At 48.5% G+C, this 19,127-nt stretch overlaps 2 protein-coding genes across 2 annotated transcripts; both read right to left on the bottom strand.

Moving 5' to 3' along the window:
* Nucleotides 1-11,318: 11,318 nt before the first annotated feature.
* PLAAT1 (phospholipase A and acyltransferase 1) lies at nt 11,319-15,723 on the bottom strand. The gene is made up of 4 exons (XM_058421996.1): nt 13,607-15,723; nt 12,986-13,195; nt 12,520-12,788; nt 11,319-11,564 (listed from the first exon to the last, which is right to left on the bottom strand). The coding sequence occupies exons 2-4, from the start codon at nt 13,101-13,103 to the stop codon at nt 11,442-11,444; spliced, it is 510 nt and encodes a 169-aa protein (XP_058277979.1). The 5' UTR covers nt 13,104-13,195; nt 13,607-15,723; the 3' UTR covers nt 11,319-11,441.
* A 136-nt stretch (nt 15,724-15,859) lies between these two features.
* LOC120757358 (phospholipase A and acyltransferase 1-like) lies at nt 15,860-17,845 on the bottom strand. The gene is made up of 4 exons (XM_040074635.2): nt 17,751-17,845; nt 17,130-17,339; nt 16,664-16,932; nt 15,860-16,284 (listed from the first exon to the last, which is right to left on the bottom strand). Exons 2-4 carry the CDS (start codon nt 17,245-17,247, stop codon nt 16,162-16,164), a joined length of 510 nt encoding a protein of 169 aa, XP_039930569.1. The 5' UTR covers nt 17,248-17,339; nt 17,751-17,845; the 3' UTR covers nt 15,860-16,161.
* Nucleotides 17,846-19,127: the final 1,282 nt, after the last annotated feature.

Here is a 19,127-nt window from a genome sequence, read left to right on the forward strand (position 1 = left end):
GGAAACAAGCTGCTCTTCTCTCTGCCATGTCCTGGCCCGAGTGGTTCTGGATCTCTACAGTTTACCTTGTAGTTTCTTTCTCCTTCTTGTCAACCTTTTCCTTAAGAGAGATACCCGGGTGTGTTTGGGGAGGCAGAGTGCAATGGGTGTCCCTGCTCCCTGTTCAGCTCTGTCCCTCGGAGGAAGACACCTGGGCACTACTGTGGCAGGTGTAACCACAAAGAAGGCTGCTAATTCAAGGCAAACAGAACTCAACATCAGCCTGAGTGCTTTTAATTACCCTGAGGGCATTAGGAGAATATGTACAGGGCTGTTCAATTATGTCATTCTCAGCACAGTTAATAAATATTCTTAATCTAGTCAATAAACCGTTCACCTTGTAAATGTTAGGATAATGTTCCTTCTGTTGAAATTAAGTCTTGCTGATTTTGGTGTTTGTCAAATATCACCTACCTTCTGCAAAATCCATGAGACCAGAGATCAGAGTTGCAAAGTGTCTTTAGGGACTTCCCTAAACCCTGGCAGAGTTTCCAATTCCAAGCCTAAAGACCATTGAAATCCTAAAGGAATAACCACATAAACCTGAAAATTGATTATATTCAAAATTGTACTGTTTAATTCATATTGCAAAATGCAATAACAGACTTCAGCACTTCAGTGCATGTGATGCCAAACTCAAAATGTTAAACTTCTCCTGTAGCCAGGACAAATCATACACCCCATATCAACTCCCAGGATAATTAGTAGTTATTAGTGCACCAGATACTTCAACACCACAGAGATAATTATGCCATAATGAATGAAAGAAGAAATTCATTGCAAGAGGAGAATAATCACATTCCCAATACTTCTTAAGAAAGCAGAGGGGAAATTACTATCTGATGCAAATTAATGAGCTGAAATTAATAAGTGTCAAGCAATAAAATACTCCTCCAGTGGGACCAGACTGCAGGCACGTAGAACAATCTCTTCTTGGCCCTCCTCCAGTGCTCTGGGGAAGCCCCACTGAGGAGGTGCATGTCGAACAGGCTCACAGCCCCCCAAAAGGCAGCCAGCTCCAGCAATGCCAGAGTGATTTTCACCAAGGTACCTTTGCAGGCAGTGTCTCACATAAGCAGCAGAACAAAACAAGATCCATGTGTCAGAATCAATTCATGTAATTTAATACATCCTCTGGAAGGCACCACAATGTAAAGCTCTTTTTGCAGATGTTTTCAGTGTGCATCTGGCTCGGAATGTGCTGGTGACCTCTTGCCAAGAACATGAGGAGGAATGACTGCTGCGTGCATAGATCTCATTGGTCTATTTGCATAATTACTCCTTCCTAAATGTTCACATTTTTAAATGTATCGTAAGACTAGCTGTCAGCTCAGCTCAAAACTGTGAGGCAGTAAAGGAATCAATTCTACTTACAAAATATCCTATTTTATGTTTAATAAGATATAAATATTTGCTGGTTTTATGTGATGTTTAGCAGCTTCATGGTGTCTCTGAAGTAATAATTAATTGATAAGCCAATTATGATCAGGCTGAGAAGAAGGTATAATGTGTTGGAGACAGAAGGGTCTTTGATGGCCCAGAGGCACAACAGGTCTAGATTCATTGTGCTTTTTAACAGAGCTGCTTGCTTCCAGATTAATTTCATTGTGCCTGTGCTAGTAACAGGGGATGCTAGTGGTGATCAAAGATAAATATATCTATTTAAAGTTCTCCTTAAGAGGCCAGACTAAATGGTGCTGGGCCACGTTGTGGTCTGGCAGACACAATGTCAGTCAGCAGCTTCTTAGGGGGGAATGTGTGTGTATGAAAAAAGAGGACTCTGATAAACAACTTCTGTGATGAAAAGACAGTGTCTTCACCCAGGCCAGCCTTGCGTGTCTTCAGTCCGAACTGCATGCCCGGGGGGAATAAACCTCAAGGATGAGCTGAAAGAGAAAAGAAAGAAACAGAAAGAAATTTGTTTCATAAAAAAACAACCCTGGGGCATGAATACTTGAGTTATGCTGAGGCATGGTGTCAATTGGGGCTAACCAATTTACCCATTTTTAACACCAAGGTGGGAGGCACAAGGTGCCTGTGGCTATGCAGATATAAAATCTACAGCTGGAAGTGAAACTGGGGCTCCTTGTGGCTTTCAGATTGCTCCCAGGGGCACTGGGAGCAGGCCAACAGTGCTGATGCAGCCCTGTGAGCGAGCAGCACCAGCCAAGCAGATGCACTCCCTTTCCATACTGCAGCCTTACAACCCTTCTCCAAGGGCACACTGCCAGGATTGTTTGAGAGCTCTGCTGCGAGTTGTTCCTTCTCCAATAGGGCTGCTTCTGCTCAAACTGCAATTGTTAAATAGGACTCCTGTCCCAGCCCCAGAGTGTTTTCCCACCTCAGTTACTTCACATCAAGCTGAACTCATGAGAATTAATCATTGGGTACTTTTTGGCCCTCTTAAAAACAGTCCCACTAACAATATGGTTTCAATATTCAAGTTTCAGAAAATCCCTAGGTTTCCATCCTCCGCCTGGGGAACCGTATGTGAAGGCAAGGAGACCTGTCATCCACTGGTTGTTCTGGATAAGGAGATTCAGGGAAATCCCCTGGATCTGAAAAGGTTTTGAGTGACTCAGGGCTGCCTGCATTTCCTCTCCTAATTTTACTTAGAAACACCAGAGTGTAAGGCAGGGGAGGGAGAGCCTGGTCACTGCTTGCTGAAAGTAGATTATCAGACCACACCATGGACTTTGTCTTCAAAGGCCCTTGGGAAGCTCTGTGTTCTAACAGCTGAAAACGTAGAGCCAACCTGCTTCTTCCAAGAAGAAGGAGCAAGATTTCTTGTAACAATACCAGGAGGACAGTGCTATGGCAACAATGAAATCAGTCATGTTTCAAAAGTCGCTCTGTTCCCATGACAATGTCACAGTAACTCATCACATTTCAGTTTCCAGTTTTCCAGGACTGTCGATTCAGGAATATTGCATTAATAAATGTTTATTAAGAGAAAGGCTGGGACAAAGACTGGAAAACAAGTGAAATATAAAGAAAACCACCAAGATTCCTGGGAAGTATGCTGAGATGACAGTTGTTGAGACGGTGGTTCATAAACTTGAATTCAGTGGTCTGATTACACAGCCAGAAGACAAAGAATGTGAAATTGTCAAAAGCAAAACAGTCGCTTGTTATTAACAAATCACTTTATCAAGAAAGATGAAATGTTCAGGATGGAATTGGTTTGGGTAATCAATGACCCAGATAATATCTCACTTTCTTGACCTCTTCTGGGCTCGTGTGGAAGGAATAGCAATGCTACCTCAATTCCCATTTTCTTCTGGGCTGTGGAGAACAGTCATTGTTCCACGGAAGATCAGGGAGGAACCGTACAACATGCACATGGAAGTACCACCAGAAATATTGTCCAGCTTTTGCAGACAAGACACTCATGTGGAGTTTCTATACTCATACAAAAAGAGAAACTTTATGGTGTTTCTGACCTTAATAAAAACTTTAATCCGAGCTTATGCTGGGGCTGAAATCCTAAAAGGATTTCCACTGGCCCCACTGCAACTACATGTATATGGGTCCTCCTGCAAACGAGCCTTGGGCTCATTAAATGTCATTAGTTAATGCTACAAACAAGTTTTCACTGCTTGTATGTTCAAGATGCACAGAGCACAACAACTAGGGATGTACAGCCTGAAGTTCAGCTGCTCTGTATCTCTTAGCTGACTTGCTTCTGTTGAAGATTTAGTGTGTAAATAATATTGATATGTCAAAATATCCAGAGAAGATGTAGGATCACGGTAATTGCATGTGTCACATCAAGTGTGTTGTGCTGTACAGGTTCCTAAATTTCCTCCTAATTTATTTCCATGTAAATTCAGCATTGAGTTACTGACCCAGCTTGCAAAAGCTTTAAATCTTAGCAGTGCAAAACTCACTGTGGACATGCAAATTACTGTTATTAAGGATAATTGATATTAATACTCGAGTCAAGGCTTCTGTCCTCTTGCTGCAAATAAGCACAGGCTTTTCTTTTTTGTCTATCAAGAATATTATAGGTTTGTACTCAAATTTGTCTGCAAATTTGGAACTCAGGTCACTCCTATGATTCACTGAATACCTTAAAACCATCCCAAGCCAACACAGAACCAATGATCTGTGGCTCTGTGGTTAGCTGTTTTATGTGTCACTGACCTGCAAAGAGCTGAAGAGCTCCTCAGTGCAAGAAAGACAAGGAGCTACCTGAGCTCCCTGTGGTCCAGCAAAGGCCACAAAGATGATTTGGGGTCTGGAGCATCTCTCTTATGAGGAGAAACTGTGGGAGCTGGGCCTGTTTAGTCTGGGCAAAAGTGAGAGGAAATCTCATTAATTAATATTATAAATATCTCAGAGATGGGTGTCAAGAAGAAGGTGCCACACTCTTTTCCGTGGTGCCCAGTGACAGGAGGAGTAGCAGCCATAAACTAAAACATAGACAGTTCCACCTCAGTATGAGGGAGAACTTTCTCTTGAGGGCAGCAGAGCACTGGAAGAGCTGACCAGGGGGATCATGGAGTTCCCCACTGGAGATATTCACAACCCACATGGATGGTTCCTGTTTCACCTGCTCCAGGTAACCTGCCTGGCAGGGGGGTTGGACTGGACGATCTCTGGACTCCCCTCCAACCCTATCAATTCTGTGATTCTGTGAAAACAGTTTTAACAGACAACAGAAAGATTTAGTTTAGAAGCACATAAGATCTAATGACACAAGCCTCCAAACAAGCCGACAGCAGCAAGAAATATGTCTTCAAAATTATGTTCTACTTTCCTAGGTTTCTCAATAGCTCCTCTTATATCTCGTTTGTTCCTCTATTGATTGCAGCTTAATGAATCATTAAGTACTGCACTGTAAAGTTGTGATTGCAGTGTGTAGTAGAAAGTATATGCAGAAAAATGCTGCGGAGTTAAGAGGAAATATTTGCTTTTAGAATCAGAGGAATGATCAGAAAATTGAAAATTTAAAAGAATTCTTACATTAACACATAAGAATAAAAGCAATTTCTTCAGTCATGTGGCTTACTACTAACAGGCAGCAAAGTCAGGCTCATTGAAGCAGACAAACTGGAGGGTTTCATTCCAGCTTCCATCACCCGGTGATTGGCAGGAAAATGCAAAGCAAACACAGCTGCTCCCTATGTAAGCACAGCCAGGGATGGCTGCTTTTGAGTGCCAGGGGAATGTAACGGTGCTAATGCCTAATAACTGTCTTCTTGCTGGGGATTCAGGAGTAGCTCTGAGGAACAGGGGAAACCTGGGAGCTAGCTCATATCTACCCCAGGCTGTATGGAAGTGTGGTAAAGACTATGCATCCATTGGTGAGAAATCCTTAGTAGAGTGGTTCTTTCCTCAGGACTTGTGACATTACTGCACGAATACCTGGCAAGGCTTTGCAGTTGCAGTGGCCACCTCAGTCGTGCTTGAAGTGTGCAGAATTAATGCAGTTGAACACAATTGTCTGTGTGACAATTTGCTGGGCCAAATTTCGGTGTCTGAGCTAGCAGCCTGTGGCTAACAGCAGGCTGGTATGTGTGAAAAGGTGTAAAGAATCAAGTATTGCCAGGTGAAAGTTTTACAAAGGGATGTTGCAGAAGGCTGTGTCCCTGGTTTCCTGGGGAGGCTGACAAGGTGGAGATGAAATGCCATGTTATGACTTTAGTGTGAAACTAAATGTCTTATTTCTAGTAGGTATATGCTAATACTGAGGTAGAGTTCACCTTGGAAGAAGAAGCCTGAAACAATTTTTCAATGAATGGAAAGTCCTCTCAGATTACTGTCAAGCACTCGTACAGCTTGCTGCAAAAATTTGGTTCAGAGAAAACAATGCACTTGTCCCCCTATTTTATTTCATTTCATTTCATGTCAGTGGTGTTCTGTTGGGAGAAAGTGTTTTTTCTGTCAGCAGCTGTAATGTTACTTCACATTTTGACAACTCCAGGAAAGCTCCCACCATGCCTCAGGTTTAACCTGAACAGTTTGCTTTCAGCATCTTGTAACACCTCAGATGACAGGGGTGACTGTGGTGCTGTGAGCAGCTGTGCAGTACAGTTACTCCATGGTCACCTTCTCAATTCCAGTTTAATTAAAAACATCAACCCCATGACCATGTGCCACTTGCACAGCCAGCAATGGCCTTGGCTCAGCAGGGCCATCAGGAATGTGAAATAACCACCTCCAGCAGCAGAGATCTTCAACCCCTACCACTCAGTCCATAAAATCGCTGGTGCTGGGACAGATTCTCAGGTTTTATATTCAGAATTTCAGATAGAAGAAACCTCAGGCGGAGCAGTGTTATTGTTGCTGTCATGAACCATCTGTTGTGCACTTGGGGAGCCCTTACAACGCCTGGCTGCTCTAAAAGCTGCTGCAGAGCATGTGGTGATCACTGGCTTCTCAGAACCTCTGACAGAACAGGTGAGGCAGAAAACAGCAGGATAAATATGAAGTTAGAGGACACCTAAACCCTAAGGGGAACAAAACCATGTCAAGGTTTTAGAATTGGGATTAGAATATTTTACAAGTGTCAGGGACACACCAGGAAGGTCTAATCCTGCCTCGGTGGAGCAATGGAAGCACAAATACTGCCAGGGAAGCTCATTGTTTTTTCTTGCAGATAATGGTGAATGTGCCTGTCTTCGGCAGGATGTCTCCTGGCCAGAAGTACAGCCTTGCTGAAGGGTTTCAGAACTCAAGTAAAGTTCCCTTTTGTTTTCTTCTGGAGCCAAATCAGTAATGTGTTTTCCTGAACTGTGCTTTCTTGAAGTGTGATTCATCTAGTGCTTCTCTAGGCTGATCTTTCCCACCCTTCCTTTCTTCACAAGTAATCCCCTTTTGCATCCTTTGCAGCTGCTTTTCTGCCAGTTCCCTTACAGGCACCTCTCTGCATCCCGAGTACCGGCATCCCTCACCCAGACAGAGCCTCCCTCCAGCACACCACAGAGAGCAGCACTAAATGAGGCTGAGAGAAAAACACCAAGGCAGACTCCCACATTTACAAATAGCCCCAACACCAGCACACAGTGGCTGGTGCTGTCCAGCATCCCAGCAGAGCTGAGAACAGCCTGGCATAGTTTGGGGGTTTGGCCCTAAAGATACTCCTCCGGGTCTCCCAAAGGAAAGCTTTGTCCCTCAAACACAATCCTCACTAACTATGGACATTGCATTTTAAGTGTAAACAAGAGATGACGTCTTTCTGAAAAAGCAACATTTCATTATTTATTAATTATGTAGTGGAAGGGTTTTTTTCCATCTTGTGACTGCCATGGATTTCAGGCTTTGAAAGTGGTCCATGCAGTGATACCACTGTTAGAACAGGGGGTGTTTGTGACCTCAGCTTTCACCTCCCATGTCCCCAGCATCCAGTGTCTGCTGGAGATGATCAGGTGAGTTTGCTCACAGGGTACTACTGACTGCTCTGAGCTTGATATATGGGGTTGTGAGTGCAAGTGCACAGCTCTCAAAGGTGCTGATAAACCAAATTTAATTCATCAGGAACTGTAAAAATTATAGAAGAATGGGGCTTTGAATTAGGTTTGACCTCACACTTCAGTACTGGGAGGATTTTTGTGACATTAGGAGAGCTTTGGGCTTGGTAGCTAATATTTCTGGATCGGGTACAAAAGTGGAATCATGTGAAAAGGCAAAATACAATGATGAGCACAGAATAGATTTTCCTTCCATTACTTAAAAAACTTTCAATTCCAGATGCTGCAGACAGTCATGGGGCAGCCAGTAACAATGCCTTTTAAGCAAATGTATGTGAAGATAATTACCTGTTTGTGTAGAAATGTGCTTGATTCCCAGAATTGTTGAGCAAACTAGTAATGTAAAAGCAACAGCAGTTTAATCTGGGTATTAAAATTGTAGCTGCAGAATAAAACAAAAGAAACAAACTGCTGCAGATGAAGCATAGTTAAATAGCTCTGCAAAACCTTAAGGCAAAAATATTTGTCTATGGAATTTGAACCGTTTTCTACTCTTCTGAGGGAGCCTAAACATAGATCCTGAACACAGAAACCATCTGCAGACTAAACCCACAGTAGCTGTGAGTAGGATTTGCTGTGAACACCTGACCATTTACAGCCTGATTCAGTTTGTTGGTACCATTCTGGTGTTTTGGGTCAGGGTTGCATCCCCGTTGTTTATCAGTACATGGTTCCCACCACAGGTTTTTATCTTACTTGGTATCACTCATCCGGGGAGAAAGGACATACAGGGTTTCAAGTTTAACAAAGTTGTGAAAAGCTGTATAATTACAGTCCGGGTGTAGATTGACTCTGGGGACCCTGCGAGTTGGGGAAAAGCCGCATGGTACAACTTCATCTCCTCTAAAAGAAGAAAGGGAGCCAGAAGGGTCTGAGTGCTGCCTAGCTGGCTGGTGGAGGCACAGGAAGAGGACTTGCTGTAAAATAGGGATTTTGAAGAGCTGGGAAAAAAAAAGCAAAACCTTGAGAAAGAAGTCAGTGTCGCAGGCAGGTGAGGGAGGGTAATTAGGGTGAAATTACCATTGTATATCACCAGTATGTGACGGTCCTCTAGAAACTTAATACATTAAAAGAAAGAGTGAAGGAAATTTGTGTATGGATTTACTCTGAGCTCTCTCCCTTGCCCCAGTCCATGCCTTTCTTGGGGGCATAAACCCACAGAGGGTGAAGGGCAGAGAGCAAAGTGAGATGCTGGGAATCAGCAAGGCTCATCCCAGGGCTGGTGGCCAACAGGGACCACTGGTGGGTCACCATGTGGGGACAGCTTCCCCAGTCAATAGTCCAGGGGCACCAACTTTGTCCATGTCCCTTCTACCCAAAGACATTTCAACCTGGCATGAAGGAAAAGTCTGGCTGTCACTGCTAGTACTGCCTGCTGGGAGTGCATCACCTGATCTCAGTGTTTCAAGGGACATTGGAATCTGCAGGGAGAAGGGTGGAAAAACATTCAAATGCCACATTAACCCACAAGTTTTGTGAATTAGCAAGGGCTTCAGTGGAATCCAGTGGGTGAGCTGGGTTCGCTATTCCTCATGGGGTTGCACCATGCCTGTGAGGCTGCTGGTGGCGGCAAGATGTTTCTCGGAAGTACTGCTGGATGCACAGTTTTTATTGCCAAAGCCTGAGGGCCAACACACACGAGTTTTCCAAATACCTCCTCTAAAGCAGAGAGAGTGCTGCCCATCTGAAAATTCAGGACAAGTGGCAATGCCCGTGCATATGCAGTTGTGGGAAAAGCTGCTACTGGGAGGAATTTCATGGTTTGCAGAATTCCGCTGCTCCCGCTATAACTTAGCTCATGGCTGAGGAAATTGCGCAAATCCTGCTGGGCTCACTGCCAGTGCCTCTCCAGAGCCGTCCCGCCCTGTCACGGTCAACCCCTGCTCTAAAGAAGGCTGTGCTTCCAGTCGTAGTGCCAAGACCACCTGCTGATTAGAAAAATCTCATCTTGTACCCGAGGAAGTCGAGCTGCCGCCTCGTTGCAGTGAGTCTTTGTCCTCAACTGATCCTCGTGTCCAGTGATGGGCAACAGCACTAACCCTGTCATTCCACTGGACATTATCATGCAGAACAACAACCTGTGGATGCTGCTTAAAACCTGCCTTGAGTACCAGTCAAACAGTCCATTCCACAAATGGCAGAGGATGCTGCAGAGGGATCTCAAATGGTCCCATGCAAATGCAAAAGGCTTTGCAGGAAAAAGCATGGATTAGATTTATTTTAACCCACCTGCAAACAAAGCAAAGAGATCGATATGAGACCCTGCAGCTGGGCTCAGAGCTGCACAATGCTGGGGCTTCAGCCCAGGTTTTGATCCGCTGGTATGAACCAGATCCACATGGCTGAAATCCCTACCAAAGTCTTTCCATTTAGGGACAGGCTACGCCTATCCTGGCTGTGCCTCAGAGCACATACAAGGATATTTTTCTCAACTTTTGGGAAAAGAACAGTCTTGACTACACTCATGGCCAACTGTAAAACTACCTAATTGATTTAGCTGTGAAAAAAGTTTTGATTCCATTTCCAGGAATCCAAGAATGAGTTTCAGTTTCAGATGGATTATAACATGTTTTCCTGTACTAAAACTAAAAATCTTTTTAGGTTGCAAAAACACAGGACAGCAGAAAAACAACAGGAATTCTGCCTTAATTATTTCAAACATTGGAAAACTAATGTTTAAAAAAACAATGAGTTAATTCTTTGGGGTTTTTTCTTGCTTCCACAACTTTTGGTTTACTTACTAAACCAATTTTTTGCAAGCCACAGGTTTTTCACTGCAACTCTTCTGATTCCCTCCATGATGGGGCTGGCAGGGGAGTGAAGGAGAGGCTGCCTGGTGCTTTGTTGCTGGCTGGGGTAAAACCTGGACAACCTGCTCAGGGCAGACAAAACCAGCCAGCCTCTCACAGTCAGCTCTTCTGCTCTCACCTCTCCCTGCAGTCCAGGCAGCTGTCTGTAAGAAAAGTAACTCAGGATTCTGTGTCTCACAAGTGGGGTAGAGGTAGCCTGGTTCCAAACACTTAAGGCACATACTCCAGGGAAAGAAAAATAAAGCACACTTTCCCTGAACAGCTTTCTTCCAAGTCAATCCACACACCAACTTTGTGGTGAGAAAATAGCATGGCCCAGTACTTTGGGAGATGAAGCATAGATGCCTCACAACTCATTCTTCACAACCCTCCCCCCAGCACTGCAGGGACCTTTCCTTTTCCTTCCTGCTGGCTGGGGGAAGGTTTAGCTGGTGCTGGGACTATGAACGCTTTAGAATCAACATTTGGTCACTGAAGTTTCACTGGCCCCAGCCATGGCAGGCAAAGGCTCCTGTCTGCCCGTGCTATTCTTTAAGCCTCAATGTTTTCACTGCTCAAAGAGCAGAATCCTGGATTGGTTTGGGAGGGAAGGGACCATAAGAATCATCTGTCAGGCTTGTTCGGGTGCAATGCCAGCAATCACTGCATTTATTGTTGTGAAGGGGAAAAACTTTGATGGCACAGTGGAACTGGTGAGAGACAAAGAGCCCACTGGGTTTTCCTGTCAGAGCTCCCCACACTGCGGGGTTTACTGGTCCCAAAGAGACTCAGAAGAGCCAGGGAAAGGTACACTTTGTAGGCAGGGAAAAAGTAAGCAAAACACCACCATGTCAAAATTACAGCACACCAGTAAAGCACTGACTTTTTTTCTTAATGGAACGGCAGGGAGAAGCAAGGCTGGACTTGAACTTGCACACAAAGCTATACTCAGATAGAAGAGGATTTTAAGACGATATGAGTTTGGATTGCAGACATTTTATTAAGGATTGTTTAGTGTTTACAGCAAGGGTAGCATGGTTTCTGGGAAGACTTGGTGCCAGGTGTAGTAAAAGCTGACCAGTTACAGCTGTGGCAAGGGACTCCCATTGCCTTGGTCCAAGCTCTTCCAGACAGTCCATCAGTGGTACCGTCTCTCTTCCCTGGATGAGTCCCTAGAGAAACCCTTCAGAACAGCAGCAGCAAGACCAACAAGAATGATACCTCCTACGGCTGCTGTAGCACCGTCAACTGCATTTGTGGCCTTAAAAGAGAAAGAAAAACACAGGCTACAAGCATGATGAGCACTTATACTTACCTTCCACAGCATGATAATACAGAAAAGGAAGGGTAAATCAATCAGGGTAAATAAATCAGTGAGAGTCATGTGCCCCATTAGCAGATGGGGTAATGTGGAGGTGGATGAGCCTGCCAGGCCTCTGCCCTGGAGGAATGTCTCTTGAATGGAATGTTATAAGCTCATTTCAATCCTCCCCGGGGAGATAACTCTTAGATGAGGCAGTTTTCTCTCCAGATAGGGCAAAGAAGCCACAATGCTCTGATATACCCATGTAGATCCTTTCCAACCGGTTGGTCTTTCCCCCTTGGTACCACACCTGCTTTCCCCCATAAATACTGCAGCATTTGCCCTGTTTAGTTGGGAGCTGTAGTCCCTGGCTACCCTTTGCAGGGTGCTGGACAATGAAGCCTACCCTGTGCAATCGCTATATGGTACTTGTGTCTCTCTGTGCCTGAGTTGGATGGAAGAACCTTGCAAGGCAGCTGAAATCACTGCTAAGAGCAGAAATCACTACTCAGAGCTAAATCACTGGCAGCCACTGGCTGCACCTTGCTGAGGCTGCCTGGTGGCTGGAGGAGTGCCCAAGACCCACAGAAGGGTGTCTCTAGCAGGACCTCTCACTCTGGGAAGGTCACGGCATTCTGGGTCGGGCCACAGAATAAATGGCTGTCCATAGGGTAACACCAAGGTTTTTATCCCTGGGAATTGGCACTCAGTGAGAGGGCACTGCCAGGGTGCAGACAGACCACAGTGACCCTGCACGTCCCGGGGCTCTGGGGAGGTCAGAGGCAGCGCTGGTTTGGAGCCCATGCCTGGGACTTGCCTGACCCCATGCCGGCTGCAGGCTGTGTTCCAGTCCCCGGCTCACAGCCAGGAGCTGCTCTGGGAGGCACCCAGGGGCTCACCCCGTGTCACTCACCTGGTCAGAGACTCCCTCTCCATAGCGAAGCATTGTCACAAAGTGCTCACAGTTGTTGGCAAGCACATCATATGGCACCTCCCTGTCAATCCAGCGCTCAGCAAGCCGGATGATCTCCCCCACGGGACGAGGAGTGTGGGAGCGGTCATACTTGTTGTTGACATGCCATTTATCATTTCCCACCACCTCCTTCAAGAGCTGCTTCTTCACCTTGGCCTTTCTGGTGAATATTGATGCGATGCTGACCGACAGGGATGGGGCTCCTTCATCTGGGTAAGCCAAGGAGGAGATAAAGCAGGCAGGCAGACCCTCTCTGGCCCCTCCAGGATCTCAGATGGGGTTCTGACTGCTCTGGGAAAAGCAGCTACACACACAGGGTCCACCAGCAGCAGCCCATGGAGGGAGACAGGGCTCTTGGGGCATCCCAACACACACTCTGCAACTTGCCAGGCTGCACCAGCCTTACCTACGGGTGTCACGTTGATGACATATCCATCCCCCATGTAGAGGGCCCAGTGCTGGTAAAATTCCCGGTAGATCTCGATCAGGTCCCCGGGCTGGGGGTGGCTGTTGTCCTGTCCCATCTCAGGAGCGTGCAGTCAGGACGCGCACCTGTGGCTGGGCTGGCTCAGCGCAGGGCAGAGCGCGGCGGCGAGGCGAGGCTGTGCAGGGGCAGCTGCCGGGAGCGCAGGCACGGCGGGTGTCAGTGCCGGGCCCCGAGGGCAGCGGCTGCCGGAGCGGCGGCCCCGGCTCGGGGCGAGGCACCGCACGGCCCCGCTCCCCCCCGCCGCATCCTCCGAAGGCCGAGGCCGGGCCCCGAGGGCGTGCGGCTGCTGCCGCCGTGCCCGGCCGCCCCCGCCCGCCCGCGGTGCCCGCGCTCCGCTCCCGGCCGCGCTCCGTTCGGGGCTCCGCTGCTGCTGCTGCCGGCGCCGGGCCGCGGCTGCCCGGGGGTGCCCGCGGTGCCCAGCCCGTGCCCGGGCTCTGGGCCATCTCCGGCCGCCCGGCAGAGCCGTGCCCGACGCCGGCAGCCTTTAGGAGCCGTATCCTGCCGGCAGACGCCCGCTCGCATCCCCCGATCCCCGCTCACCTCGGTGCCTGTCCTGCTGCTGCCGTGGCCGGGATCAAAGTTCCCTCTAAATGCTGTAAATTGGGCGAACGAGGTTCTTGCGTGTAATCTGCCCGGCTCACTGCCGCCACTGCCCCGGAGCCACCCATCGGGGCACACCCGCCACCTGCTCCAGATCCTTCTGCTCCCGAGGTTGTTGCCGATACCACCGTTGTGTGGAAAATCTGGTCCTGCCACGATGGAAGTTTGGTCACTGCCTCTTTGCCAGGAGCCCCTGCCTTGGAAGGGGTCCTGTTCAGGGATGGGCAACAATCCTGACTTTGCTCCCGTACGCATGGCAGGATATCATCTTTTAAAACAACCTTTGGATCATGTTTAATGTCTGGCCTGTGTACCAGTCCACTGGTACGGAACCCAGCAGAGGATGTAAATGGCCAGTGCAAACGGCCTTGTGTAAATTCAAAAGACTTTGCAGCAAAACCATGATGGATTAGATTTACATTACCCCACCTACAAACACAGTGAAGAGGACCAGGTGAGGCCCTTGAGCCAGGGTCAGGACTGCACAATGTTGGGGCTTCCCTGGCTTGCACTGAATCAGCCCAGGTTTTCATCCTCTGATGTGCACCACATTCTGATGGTTTAATGTCCTACAAATTCCATGCTTTTTAGGGACACACTGTGCCTGTTCTGGCTGTGCCCCACATCACAGACAAGGATTGCTCTCTCAGCTGTTGGGAAAAGAACAGCCTTGACTCTTCTGCATGGCAATTTGAGCACTTCTCAGGTCTTGCCAGCATTTCCTAGAAAGGCTCACAAGTGCTGAATGCAGCAAGTGATGGATTTTGCTGCTCCTCCTCACACTCTCTTTATGGTTTGGGCAGCATTCCACCAAATCCTGTCAATGCACCCACCAGGTTCCACGGAAAGGCAGCCCCTAATGGGCAATACCATCCTGACTGCAAAGAGAAGCACGGCACGATTGCAAACTTTAGCATTCTGTGAAATGTTACAGCTTACAAGAACAGCAAGGCAATTCCCCAGATGAAGTAACTCCAGTTCTCTTGCATTCCATGATGAATTAGAGATGTGAGAGGTCCCTACATTGCACTCACACTGCACTTCCTTTTCAGGGGCTGCAGAGAGAATACTCTGAGTGCAGGAAAGTTCAAAGGTTCTGCATAACCACCTCAATAACTTGGCCATGACAGAAGTCTCAGTTTCATTTCCAGGAATCCAAAAAGGAGTTTCAGTTTCAGTTTGATTATAATGTGTTTTCCTGTATTAAAACGAGGAGCTTTACTCACACGTAATAACAAAGGGCAGTGCAAAATACAATTGGAAACCTTGGCTTGATTATTTCAAACATTGGAAAACTGCCATTTAAAAAACCAATTAATTAATTAATTCATTTTCTTTGGTTGCTTGCACAGCTTTGGGTTTACCTACTAAACCAACTTTTTCTCAAGCCACAAGTTTTTCACTGCAACTCTTCTGATTCCATCCCTGATGGGGCTGGCAGGGGAGTGAAGGAGAGGCTGCCTGGTGCTTTGTTGCTGGCTGGGGTAAAACCTGGACAACCTGCTCAGGGCAGACAAAACCAGCCAGCCTCTCACAGTCAGCTCTTCTGCTCTCACCTCTCCCTGCAGTCCAGGCAGCTGTCTGTAAGAAAAGTAACTCAGGATTCTGTGTCTCACAAGTGGGGTAGAGGTAGCCTGGTTCCAAACACTTAAGACAGATACTCCAGGGAAAGAAAAATAAAGCACACTTTCCCTGAACAGTTTTCTTCCAAGTCAATCCACGCATCAGCTTTGTGATAAGGATATAGCATGCTCAGTACATTTGTAAACACTTTTTAGGCAGGGAAAAACCAAACATAACACCACCATGCCAAAATCAGAGTACTCCTGTAAAAGTCTGAAAGATACAGCTTGTAAGACCTGCCCTTCCCTCCAACCTCCAAACCTCCCAGGAGTTTCTCAGTTTAAGAAGCACAAGTACAGGCTCTAAGAAACTGCATATGCTCTGCCTGCTCCTTTGCAGATGCTGCAGCCACGGCTTTCCCACCCACATAGAGCCTCAGCTGAAAAACCCTCAGCAGTACTTTTATTAGACTTTTTCGGAAAGTTGAGGTTAAAATCACAGATATACAGAAAATGCCTACAGGAATCAATTGATGAAAATGGATGAAAAGCCTGCACCAGAGCAAATGCAACCAGACTACCACAAAAATCATCACAGGCAATGAAATAAAAGCAGACGTGGCAACAAGGCTTGTGCTGCTGGAGGTCACCTGAAATGGTGCCAATCATGACTTTTTATTTCTTAATGAGATAGCAGGGAAAAGCAGGCTAAACAGTGGAACTTGGATACAAAGTTGTGCTCAGATAAAAGAGGATTTGAGGGCAATTAAAGTTTTTTGGGTTTCTGACATTTTATTAAGGCATATTTAATGTTTACAGCAAGGATGGCAGAGTTGCTAATCAGCCTTGATGGCAGGCGTAGCAATAGCTGACCAGCAACTGCTGTTGCCAGGGTCTCCCACTGCCTTGCTCTGAGCTCTTCCAGGCAGCCCATCAGTGGTACTTTCTCTCTCTCTTGGATGAATCCCCATACAAGCTCTTCACAACAGCAGTGGCAAGACCAGCAAGAATGATACCTCCTACGGCTGCTGTAGCACCAATAACTACTTTTCTGACCTATAAAGGGAAAGTAAACACAGGCTGGAAACATGAGGAGCACTTGTATTTACTGCCCCCAGCATGATAATGTAGAAAAAGCAGAGATAATCAGGGCAAATAAATCAGTGAGAGATATGTGCCCCATAAGCAGAAGGGGTAACACCCAGGTTTGTACCCCAGGAGTTGGCCCTCAGTGAGAGGGCACTGCCAGGGTGCAGACAGACCACAGTGACCCTGCACGTCCCGGGGCTCTGGGGAGGTCAGAGGCAGCGCTGGTTTGGAGCCCATGCCTGGGACTTGCCTGACCCCATGCCGGCTGCAGGCTGTGTTCCAGTCCCCGGCTCACAGCCAGGAGCTGCTCTGGGAGGCACCCAGGGGCTCACCCCGTGTCACTCACCTGGTCAGAGACTCCCTCTCCATAGCGAAGCATTGTCACAAAGTGCTCACAGTTGTTGGCAAGCACATCATATGGCACCTCCCTGTCAATCCAGGACTCAGCAAGCCGGATGATCTCCCCCACAGGACGAGGAGTGTGGGAGCGGTCATACTTGTTGTTGACATGCCATTTATCATCTCCCACCACCTCCTTCAAGAGCTGCTTCTTCACCTTGGCCTTTCTGGTAAATACTGATGTGGTGCTCACCAACAGGGATGGGGCTCCTTCATCTGGGTAAGCCAAGGAGGAGATAAAGCAGGCAGGCAGACCCTCTCTGGCCCTTCCAGGATCTCAGATGGGGTTCTGACTGCTCTGGGAAAAGCAGCTACACACACAGGGTCCACCAGCAGCAGCCCATGGAGGGAGACAGGGCTCTTGGGGCATCCCAACACACACTCTGCAACTTGCCAGGCTGCACCAGCCTTACCTACGGGTGTCACGTTGATGACATATCCATCCCCCATGTAGAGGGCCCAGTGCTGGTAGACTGGCCGGGAGACCTCGATCAGGTCCCCGGGCTGAGGATGGCGCCTGCCATCTGCCATCTCAGGAGCGTGCAGTCAGGAGGCGCACCTGTGGCTGGGCTGGCTCAGCGCAGGGCAGAGCGCGGCGGCGAGGCGAGGCTGTGCAGGGGCAGCTGCCGGGAGCGCAGGCACGGCGGGTGTCAGTGCCGGGCCCCGAGGGCAGCGGCTGCCGGAGCGGCGGCCCCGGCTCGGGGCGAGGCACCGCACGGCCCCGCTCCCCCCCGCCGCATCCTCCGAAGGCCGAGGCCGGGCCCCGAGGGCGTGCGGCTGCTGCCGCCGTGCCCGGCCGCCCCCGCCCGCCCGCGGTGCCCGCGCTCCGCTCCCGGCCGCGCTCCGTTCGGGGCTCCGCTGCTGCTGCTGCCGGCGCCGGGCCGCGGCTGCCCGGGGGTGCCCGCGGTGCCCAGCCCGTGCCCGGGCTCTGGGCCATCTCCGGCCGCCCGGCAGAGCCGTGCCCGACGCCGGCAGTCTTTAGGAGCCGTATCCTGCCGGCAGACGCCCGCTCGCATCCCCCGATCCCCGCTCACCCCGGCCCCTGTCTCGCTGTTGTCGTGGCCGCGCCCTCCGCCCGCTGGTCCCGCTATAAATAGCAAGAAGATGGCGCTTGCGCCGATCCTGCTGGGCTCACTGCCGATTCTGACCGAGGGCTGTCCCGTCCGTCCCCTTCTCTTCCATTCCGTCCCTTCCCACCGCCCCCCCCTTCTCCCTCCCGCCGCGCGTCCCATGCGGACGCTCCGCTCCCGAGACTGTTGCTAAAATCGCTCGTTTAGTGGAAAGTCCGATTCTGTCCCGAGGAGGACCTGCCATTGCCACTTTTCCTGGAAACTGCCTCAGCTCCTCGAGCCCCTCCAGCCTTCGGGGGGCTCCGGTCCTACTCGGCCGAGCGGCGAGTGAGCATCCCTCACCAGGAAACCTTTCGAGGAAAAAGCGGGGATGCCGCCGTTCTACTTCCTCACCGTGAAGAGAAACAAAGGAGGTGGAGTTCTGAGTGAAATAATTTTAGGGCAAAGGGATTTTTAGGATGTGTTTTTATGACGTGGCCTGGGCATTTCCTTTGGGACATCAGAGGAATTTCATGATTGTGCTCAGCAAGGGTCCTGGTCCAAGAGATGAGCACAGCTGAGCCCTTATGGCCATCTCCTTTACTGGTGCTGGCACAGTGTGCTAAAACTAACAAGAAAACTGTCCTCTGGGTAAGTTGAACTAAGCAATGTATTTCAAGCTTTGCAATTCAGAAGTCAGGCGAGCAAGATGGTTGAATTAAAAGATGAGAGCAGTGGAAGATTTGTCATCATGTCTTCCAGTGATATAAAATTGTTGATTCAGAGGAGCATTGAACAGCATTTCTGCTTTCTATATCATCCTCTTCTCTAAGACTGAACTGTTTGCAAAGCTTTGCAGTGGAAACTGAATCACCAAGGTGATTCTTGTGGTATGGAAAAAAAACCCCAACAAACCAAACATATATAAGGAAACCCAGATATCTGCTTTACCTGGGCACAGCAGGGTCCTGTTGCTTGGGGGAGCCTGAGCTGGGATCCTGCAGGGCAGGGACTGTCCTGTGCTCGCACCCAGTGCAAAGGGAGGTGAGTGTGGTCAGCACTGCTCGGCAGTCACTGAATCACACTGGAGCAGGCACGAGAGTGCAACAGAAACTGCCGCTCAACAGGCAGCAAAGATGGTACTGTAAACAGTGAAATTCCAGCATAAAATCGACAGTTCATTTGTGCACGAGCAGGTTTCTCTCGCTGATTCATTTTCATTGTGTATTGAGGTTGAAAGGCCCTTTCTATTCATATCCTTTCCAAAATAAATGTTGCCCGTGCATACGGTCATCTGGTGTGTTCTTGAATGGACCAGAATAACCTAACTCACCACAGAGGCTGCAAATATTTCTCTGGCTA

This window comes from Hirundo rustica, chromosome 10, assembly GCF_015227805.2.
Source record: "Hirundo rustica isolate bHirRus1 chromosome 10, bHirRus1.pri.v3, whole genome shotgun sequence".
Taxonomy (NCBI): domain Eukaryota; kingdom Metazoa; phylum Chordata; class Aves; order Passeriformes; family Hirundinidae; genus Hirundo; species Hirundo rustica.